This window comes from Vipera ursinii (assembly GCF_947247035.1).
Source record: "Vipera ursinii genome assembly, chromosome: 3".
Lineage (NCBI taxonomy): Eukaryota > Metazoa > Chordata > Lepidosauria > Squamata > Viperidae > Vipera > Vipera ursinii.
In genome coordinates this window covers 2,158,418-2,168,133 of record NC_139516.1, presented here as the reverse complement: position 1 = coordinate 2,168,133, position 9,716 = coordinate 2,158,418, and the positions used below count along the sequence as shown (strand labels likewise).

General features: G+C 47.5%; 2 protein-coding genes across 4 annotated transcripts in view; both read left to right on the top strand.

The window, feature by feature from the left end:
* Window positions 1-9,716, top strand: part of DNMT3B (DNA methyltransferase 3 beta) — a gene marked incomplete at its 5' end in the record, with an annotated part of 480,157 nt that overhangs the window by 248,167 nt on the left and 222,274 nt on the right. The window lies entirely within an intron of this gene.
* Window positions 1-9,716, top strand: part of TM9SF4 (transmembrane 9 superfamily member 4) — a 127,613-nt gene that overhangs the window by 115,563 nt on the left and 2,334 nt on the right. For all 3 annotated transcript variants that reach the window (XM_083360854.1, XM_083360853.1, XM_083360852.1), the window contains exons 13-17: window positions 91-174; window positions 2,479-2,654; window positions 3,855-3,918; window positions 6,124-6,243; window positions 7,408-7,497. In XM_083360854.1, coding sequence (XP_083216980.1) covers window positions 91-174; window positions 2,479-2,654; window positions 3,855-3,918; window positions 6,124-6,243; window positions 7,408-7,497 — 534 coding nt within the window. The remainder of the gene's footprint in view (window positions 1-90; window positions 175-2,478; window positions 2,655-3,854; window positions 3,919-6,123; window positions 6,244-7,407; window positions 7,498-9,716) is intronic.

The window sequence follows — 9,716 nt, the reverse complement described above, 5'->3', positions numbered from 1 at the left end:
CCTTTGGCTGCCTGGGACACAAACAGGGGTGGCCCCAGAAGATCTCCGCAGCTGGAGCCTACTAACCTTGGTTTATTCTTTGCCTCGCAGACCGCCATGCTGTATCCCGGGGTCGTCTTTGGCATATGCTTCATCCTGAATTGTTTCATCTGGGGCAAACACTCCTCGGGGGCGGTAGGTCTCTCCTTGCTACCACCTGTGGTTTACTCCTCTCTGTGATGTGGGTCTGAGAGAGAAATCTCAAAGGTGCTTTCTCAGGAGGCAACTGGATTTTCCTTGAAGATGTTTCGCTTCTCATCCCAGGAGCTTCTTCAGTTCTGACCGAATGGTGGGGAATGTATGCTCCTTGCAGACAGCTGGTCATTTGTACTCTCTCTGAGAGTCGTTGAGGCCACCTGGAGGTTTTCTTGTGTCCTCAGGGTCACCTGAGTGGTGCATGTGTTTGTGGAGCCTTCTTGGAATCACTGCAAGGGGTGTGTTGTAGACCAGAGATAGATGACGTTGTATCCCTCCCCCTCTGTTGAGAGAGGGCCCTTTAATTTTGATCTAGATCAGGGCTCCCCAACCCCACTTTGTGGACGGGGACTATTGTGATTCCTCGCCAGCCAGTGGATCCGGCAGCTGAGTCTGAGGAATCAGAGGAGGAGGAGGAGGAGGGTCCTGGAATGACATCAGAGTCAGAGGAAGGCTCTGAGGAGCTCCGAGACTCACAGTCGGACGAGGAGCCCGGCCCCTCTACTCACGCTCAGGCTGTGACACCGCTGTGCTGGGAGCCTGAGTTGGGCAGCGATGAAGCACAGCTGGGAGATATTCAGGATGCACGAAAGCACCGGCAAGAGAAGCAAGTAGAACAGAGGGATGCAGTGGAGCGGCTCCAAAGGCAAAGGAGAAGGCATTAGGAAGCCACACCTGGGCTGCATTATAGCCACACCTGGGCTGCATTGTAAAAGGGGAGGTGTGGGAGGTGCTGGTTGCCAAAGGCAGCCGTTCATGTTGAGGATGGAGTTTCTGTGGACTGAGTTCGTTCGCCTTGGACGTTGACTCAGGTCTGTGAGAATAAAAGGGGTTGGTTTTTTCTTGCGGTTCCTATCTCTTTCTTGGAAGAGGGGATTCTCCTTCTGAGCATAACCAGAACTCACGTAGGCTGGGACAGAACAGGTACCGGGCCGCGGCATGCCAGCAACCGGTCCACACAAACAAGCAAAGCCCCATCCGTGGGATGCAGGCAGCACACAAAACCACGCACTCTCCGGTCTGTGGAAAAACCTTTCTCCATGGAACCGGTCCCTGGTGCCCAAAAGGTTGGGGACCTGTGAGCTATATGGCCTCTTGGAGCCCTCTTTCAAACCAGCGGCCCTCTCTGTCCAAAAGGTGGATTTGCTGTCTTCAAAAGATCTCTGAAATGCAGACGGACAGCTGAATCTCATCCTGATGGCTTTCTCCTCCTAGCTTGTGCCACGTGCTTATGAAGCGGCGGTTTTGTTTCCCCAATGTGCCGGTTTCCTTGAAGACGTTTCGCTTCTCAGCCGAGAAGCTTCCTTGGTTCTGGCAGGGGTGGTGGGGGGTGAGGAGAGGGCAGGATGGAAGGATCATGTTTCTTTGCAGCCATTTGGTTGTCTGCACGCTCTCTGAGAGCTGTTGAGGCCGTCTGGGTCTCCTCTCTCAGCAGAGGGGGAGGGAGATAATAGCCCCTGTCTCCTGTCTACAAAAAAGCTCTTGCACCGCTCAGGTGACCCTGAGGACACAGGTAAACCTCCAGGTGGCCTCAGCGACTCTCAGAGAGAGTAGAAATGACCGAATGACTGCAATGAATATAAATCCTTCCATCTTCCACCGTTCAGTCAGAGCTGAAGAAGCTTCTGGGGTGAGAAATTTGGCTAGTCTAAAGAAAACAAGAAATAAGGGAGACACGATAGCAGTCTTCCAGTATTTCAGGGGCTGCCACAAAGAAGAGGAGGGGGTCACATTATTCTCCAAAGCACCAGAGGGAAGGATGTGAGACAACGGTTGGAAACTGATCAAAGAGAGAAGCAACCTGGAATTAAGGAGAAGCTTCCTGACAGTGAGGACAATTAACCAGTGGAACAGCTTGCCACCAGAAATCGTGGGCGCTCCATCACTGGAAATTTTCAAGAAGAGACTAGATTGTCACTTGTCTGAGATGGTATAAGTTCTCCTGCTTGAGCAGGGGGTTGGACTAGAAGACCTCCAAGGTCCCTTCCAGCTTCTATTCTATTCTATTTCTATTTCTTTTTCTATTCTATTCTACAATCTATTTCATATTCTATTTTATTCTATTAACAAAAAGTCCAGTTGTCATAAAAGGGCCAGGTTTGAAGACCCCTGCTTGTGGACCACAACTCCCAGAATTCCTCAGCCAGCGTGCCTGGCTGAGGAATTCTGGGAGTTGAAGTCCAGAAGTCATAAAAGGGCCAGGTTTGAAGACCCCTGGTCTGAGGGTCTGGCTCTGCCTTCCAGGTCCCGTTCCCCACCATGGTGGCTCTGCTCTGCATGTGGTTCGGGATTTCCTTGCCCCTGGTGTACCTGGGCTACTACTTCGGCTTCCGCAAGCAACCTTACGACAATCCCGTGCGGACCAATCAGATCCCAAGGCAGATCCCGGAGCAGAGGTGGTACATGAATCGCTTTGTGGGGTGAGTCTTCCAGGCCGGCCTCATTGCAAGTTGGGGATAGGAAGTAGAGTAGAATTACTCTACCTAGCTGGGTACTTCTACATTTGGGCAGTAGGGCTTAATTTATTCTCAATTTTCTGTATTTGTTCATTTTGACATTTATGTCACTGTTCACCGCCCTGAGTCCTTAGGGAGAAGGGCGGTATACAAATCAAATCAAATAAATAAATAAATAAATAAATAAATAAATAAATAAATACTGATCCGAGTTCAGAAAAGCCTTGTGTGTTGTTAAAGCGAGGATAATAAAATAGGAGTTTATTTATTTAAGCCAGGGGTCTTCAAACCTGGCCCTTTTATGACTTGTGGACTTCAACTCCCAGAATTCCACAAGTCATAAAAGGGCCAGGTTTGAAGACCCCTGATATAAACAGAGGATAATAAATAGCAGTTTTATTCATTTAAATAGTGGACCATCCTTTAAATAGCAACCAGCCGTGTGCAGCAGCTGCCAAAAAAGCCAACCCAGTTTTAGGGTGCATTAACAGAGGGAGAGAATCAAGATCAGGTGAAGTATCTATACCACTTTACAAGGTCTTGGTAAGGCCACACCTGGAATACTGCATCCAGTTTTGGTCACCATGATGTAAAAAAGATGTTAAGACTCTAGAAAGAGTGCAGAGAAGAGCAACAAAGATGATTAGGGGACTGGAGGCTAAAACATACAGGGAACAGTTGCTGGAATTGGGTATGTCTAGTTTAATGAAGAGAAGGACCAGGGGGGACAGGATAGCAGCATTCCAATATTTGAGGGGCTGCCCCAAAGAAGAGGGAGTCAAGCTCTTCTCCAAAGCCCCTGAAGGCAGGACAAGAAGCAACGGATGGAAATCTAGGAGAGAAGCAACCTAGAACTAAGGAGAAACTTCCTGACAGTTAGAACAATTAATCAGTGGAACTCCTTGCCTCCAGAGGTGGGGAATGCTCCAACACTGGAAGTTTTTAAGAAGAGACTGGACAGCCGTTTATCGGAAACGGTATAGGGTTTCCTGCCTGAGCAGGCGGTTGGACTAGATGACCTCCAAGGTCCCTTCCAACTTTATTATTATTTTTATAAACAGAGGATAGCAACATTTTATTTTACTGGTTTTATTTTAATGATCCGTTCGAACAACATCACAGGCTTCCCTAATAACTGTTTCTCCTCCCTCCCTCCCTTCCTAGGATCCTGATGGCTGGAATTCTGCCTTTTGGCGCCATGTTTATCGAACTTTTCTTCATTTTCAGCGTAAGTTCTGTGCTCCCCACCCCCCGGTTCCCAGCTGCTTTGTGCCTTTAATGCGAAATATTCCTTGCCCAGACCGAGAACTCACAACCCAGCATAGTGCTTCCTATAACACCCTCTGCTCGGGGAGACGGCTGCAGACTTGTCTCAGCGTCCCACACAAGTTCTTCTCTATTTTGGTTAGCGAATCGTTCAATTTATACGCTGACTGTCTCGTCATGAAGAGACTCGGAGCAGCTTACAGCAGGATTTTTAAAAAAAACCCAAACCTACATAGGACAGGCAGTGCTCGACTTACAACCACGTTGACGTTGAATTTGGCCCCGTTTTTAACCACCTCCCTTGTACCAGTTAAGCGATTTGTAGCAATTGTTAAGCGGGTCACACAGTCGTTAAAAGTGAACCTGGCTTCCCCTGTCGACTTTGCTGGTCGGAAGATTGCAAAAGGGGGATCACACGACAGACACACACACACACACACACACACACACACACACACACGGGACAGTGCAAACCGTCGTAAATATGAGCCAGTTGCCAAGCAGCCGGATTTTGATTACATGACCCCGGGGGACGCTGCAACGGTCGTAAGTGAGAAGCGGTCGTAAGTCCGTTTCTTCAGTGCCGTTGGGACTTTGGATGGCCATTCGACGAACCGTCCTTAGTCCAGGGCTACCTGTATTCACATTAAAATCAATAAAATGAGCCTACAGTGGGATGATGGTGAGTTGTTTTTCACCCACTGACTCCCTCCAGCGTGCAACTGGCCCGTCCGGACCCCAGGCCGATCGGAAGAGGAGGGTCTGTGTGGATCTCACCTTGAGGGGCACCGTGCTCCAAAGGACAAGGGCCAGAGCAGGAAAGAATCCTTGGCCAACTGGGTCCTACTAGAGTGGGACAAGGGGGTAAGATCTCTAGGGAGATTCTCCATCATCCAGGTCGTGGTTGTCCCAAAGGTGCTTCCTTTTGTCTCCCCCCCCCCTTCCCCCCCCCCCCCTTGGAAGACGTTTCTCTCCTCATCCGAGATTTATACTCCCTGCGGACAGCCGGTCCTTTGCCTCCTTTTAGAGAGTCGTTGAGGCCACCTGGAGGTTTGTTTGTGTCCTCAGTTGTCCCAAAGCTGCTTTTCCACGAGGCGACTGGACTGTTTTTCTTTGAAGAGATTTTGCTTCCCATCCCAGAAGCTTCTTCAGGTTCTGACTGTATGGTGGGGAAGGGGAGGATTTATACTCCTTGCAGACAGCTGGTCCTTTGCCTTCTTTCAGAGCGTCGTTGAGACCACTTGGAGGTTTGTATGTGTCCTCAGGGTCACCGGAGTGGTGCAAATGGGTGGGGAGCCTTCCTGGAAGGTCTGCGTTGTAGACTGGAGATAGATGATGTTGTGTCCCTCCCCCTCTGTTGAGGGAGGGCCGTTCAGTTTTGACCCAGATGGCCTCTTGGACGTTCCAAGAAGGCTCCCCACCCATTTGCACCACTCGGGTGACCCTGAGGACACAGGTAAACCTCCAAGTGGCCTCAACGGCTCTCTAAAACAGGGGTGTCAAACTCAATTTCATTGAGGGCCACATCAGCATTGCGGTTGCCCTCGGGGGGGGGCGGGGGGGTATGGCCAGGGTGGGCGTGGCCTACTGGGTGGGCGTGGCTAGAGTGCATATGGCCTACTGGGTGGGCGTGGCCAGCTCTACATCATTGTATCAAGGGTGCCTGTGGGGGCCTGGGCAGGAGTGGGACAGATCTGGGGGTCTCTGGCAAGAGGAGGGTCTCTGGGCCAGGGCCAAGGCAGCGGCGGCCGTTCCCTCACTGTTTCCAGGATGGCTTCGCGGGCCGCATGAAACCACTTTGTGGGCTGGATCCGGCCCCCGCGCCTTGTGTTTGACATGTCTGCTCTAAAGAAGGCAAAGGACCAGCTGTCTGCAAGGAGTATAAATCCTCCCCTTCCCCATCATCCAGTCAGAACCTGAAGAAGCTTCTCGGATGAGGAGCGAAACGTCTTCAAAGAAAAACAGTCCAGTTGCCTCATGGAAAAGCAGCTTTGGGACAACTTGAGGACACAGAAAAACTTCCAGGTGGCCTCAACGACATTCTAAAAGGATGCAAAGGACCAGTATAAATCTTTCCACTCAAGGGGGTGAGATAGTTCCTCAGGTCGCCCGGCTTTAAAGGTCATAACCAAGATCCTGAGTATCTGCGGGCCTTTCTTCGATCCAGGCCATCTGGGAGAATCAGTTCTACTACCTCTTTGGCTTCTTATTCCTGGTGTTCATCATCCTGGTGGTCTCCTGTTCCCAGATCAGCATTGTCATGGTGTACTTCCAGCTCTGCGCTGAGGTAAGGGGGGGAAACAAGGGGCGGGTCGTAGGGTTGGGGAAACCGGGTGTGCCACGGACCCAGAGTCTCAGTCCTCCGAGGTGCAGCAAAGGGTCTGTGTCCTGCAGAGTTAGGGGTGCGGATTGGGACCCAGAGAAGGAAGTCGGAGAGAAAGTATTCACCATCGCAGTGGGAGACCCAATAGAAGAGGATACTGGTAGGGTTGAAATGTGGGGTCCTGGGTGCTCTCTGAGCTGGGTGGATTTCTTGCAGACGTTTCGTGACCCAAGTAGGGAACATCATCAGTGCTAGAAGGGAGGAGGAGGAGGAGGAGGAAGATCACTGTGGGGTCCTTGGTGCTCTCTGAGGTTGGGGATGTTGGATAGCGATGTAGTTAGAATGCCACATTGCAGGTTAACTCTGCCGACTGCCAGCAGTTCGATTCTCACTGGCTCAAAGTCGACTCCGCCTTCCTCCATCCTTCCCAGTTCGGTAAAATGAGGACCCAGATTGTTGGGGGCAGCGTGGCAACAATGCTGTCATTGTAAACCACGCTGTAAAGCGCCACGGGGCGATGTATAAGACTAAGTGCTATTGGCGCCTCATTTATAGCAAGAGCAGTTAAGAGTCATATACCGCTTCACAGGGCTTTTCAGTGGTTTACAGAGTCAGCCTGTTGCCCCTCCCCCCCCCAACAATCTGGGTCCTCAGTTTACCGACCTCGGAAGGATAGAAGGCTGAATCAGCCTTGAGCCGGTCAGGATTGAACTCCAGGCTGTGGGCAGAGTCAACCTGCAGTCCTGCCTTCTAACCACGGCGCCCCCAGGGCTCTTGCGACCTTTCTTTGCCACCGTTCTTAAGTGAATCGCTGCAGTCGTTAAGGGAATTGTGAGGTCGTTAAGTGAATCTGGCTTTGCCTATTGATTTTGGTAGTTGGAAGCCGTCCAGGAAGGTCACGGACGGTGGTGACGTGAGCCAGGGACACTGCAACCCTCATAGGTACATGGCGTTTGCCAGGCGCCCGGCTTTCGATCAAGTGACCCCTGATGGGGGTGCTGCGAGGGTCATTAACTGCGAGGACCGGTTGCCAGTCACTTTTTTTCAGTGCCTTTGTAACTTTGAGCGGTCGCTAAATGAACGGTTGCAACTAGAGGTAATCCAAGGCGGGTCTGCTCATTTTGGCAGGATTATCGGTGGTGGTGGAGGACCTTCTTGGTCTCTGGAGGATCCGCCTTCTACGTGCTGATCTACGCGGTCTTCTACTTCGTGAATAAGGTGCTCATTTTTATGTTAGGGTTTTATTTTTATTTTTATTTTATTTTAGTATTTTTATTTTATTTATTTAATTTTTATTTTAGTATTTTTATTTTATTTATTTTATTTTTATTTTATTTTAGTATTTTTATTTTATTTATTTAATTTTTATTTAATTTTAGTATTTTTTTATTTTTATTTTATTAACTATTTTATTTTAGTATTTTAATTTATTATTTTATTTTTATTTTATTTTAGTATTTTTATTTTATTTATTTAATTTTTATTTAATTTTAGTATTTTTTTATTTTTATTTTATTAACTATTTTATTTTAGTATTTTAATTTATTATTTTATTTTTATTTTATTTTAGTATTTTTATTTTATTTATTTAATTTTTATTTAATTTTAGTATTTTTTTATTTTTATTTTATTAACTATTTTATTTTAGTATTTTAATTTATTATTTTATTTATTTTATTTTTATTTTATTTTAGTATTTTTATTTTATTTATTTAATTTTTATTTAATTTTAGTATTTTTTTTATTTTTATTTTATTAACTATTTTATTTTAGTATTTTAATTTATTATTTTATTTTATTTTATTTTAGTATTTTTATTGTTTTTGTTTTATTTTAGTATTTTTATTATTTTCATTATTATTTTATTTTAGTATTTTTATTATTTTCATTATTATTTTATTTTAGTATTTTATCTTATTTTTATTTTAGTATTTTAATTTTATGTATTTTATTTTATGTATTTTATTTTATTTTATTATTTTTATTTTATTATTTTATTTTATTGTTATTTTATTTTACTATTTTATTTTATTTGATTATTGTATTATTTTTTATTGTTTTATTCTTTACCCAATTCAGAACGGCCCCTCTCTCTCCCAGACTGCTCACAGTTTGCACGGCTCAGTCTGCTCTCCCTTTATAGAGAGTCCTCGACTTACGACCATGACTGAGCCCAGCATTAAGTCATAAGACATGCCGGTTGTTAAGCGGGTCACCACACCATTGCGCTTGAGATTACCACCGTTCTTGCAGCAGTTGTAAACCGAAGGCAACGGTCGTAAAGCAAACTCACAGTCGTTAAATGAACCTATTGTCCATCGTGGGCATTTTTGGCCAGAACTGCAACTAAACACCAGTTTCTGGCAAAACAACAACAAAAAAAACCCATTGTAAATTGTGGTCGTGTAACACAGGATGCTGCAAACAGTTGTAAAGTGCAACTCGTTGCCAAGCACCTGAAATGCAGTCACGTGGGGTGGACGTCGGCACTTTGCATCTGGGTCATAACTTCCTTTGGGGGAGGCGGGGGGGGTGTCCGTTGTAACTTTGAAGTTTGGGACTGGTCATAAGTTGAGAACTCTCCATCCAAGCTGAGGAGAGAGTTACGTGGCATCAGTAATTATCAGTGGGAGGCCACATTCTTCTGAGCACCTCAGAAGAAGCGTTGAAGGGACCCTGGAGGTCTTCTAGTCCAGACTTCCCCAAACTTTCAGGGCTGGCGGTCCGGAGCGGGGAGAGGGGGGAAAGAAGGGATGGTGTTACGGGAGGTGAACGCAGGCGCACGTGCGTGTGTATGCGCGAACACGCATTGTTCGTGCAAGAGGGACCCTGAGCACTCCCCTGTGTGGGGACGTGAGTGCTCGCACGTGGGGACGTGAACGCCCACAATGCTCGTGGCGATGCGCAAGTGGGGACGCAAATGCCCACGACGCTCGTGGCGATGCACGAGTGGGGACGCAATGCCCACCCACGCGCCCACACCAGCCGGCCATTCACACAGCCCGGGGGCTAATAGGCCACAGCCCGGGGGCCGCAGGCCCACAGATTGGGGACCCCTGTTCTAGTCCAACCCCCCTGCTCAGGCAGGAAACCCTATACCAGGGGTAGGCAACCTCGGCTCTTTTATGACTCATGGACTTCAACTCCCAGAATTCCTGAGCCAGCTGGCTCAGGAATTCTGGGAGTTGAAGTCCATGAGTCATAAAAGAGCCGAGGTTGCCTACCCCTGCCCTATACCATTTCAGAAAATGGCTGTCCAGTCTCTTCTTGAAAACCTCCCGTGATGGAGCACCCACAGCTTCTGGTGGCAGGTAGTTCCACGGATTGTTCTCACTGTCAAGAAATTCCACCTTATTTCTTGCTTCTCTCCTCGATGAGTTTCCATCCGTTGCTTCTTCTCCTGCCTTCAGGCGCTTTGGAGAACAGGTTGACCCTCC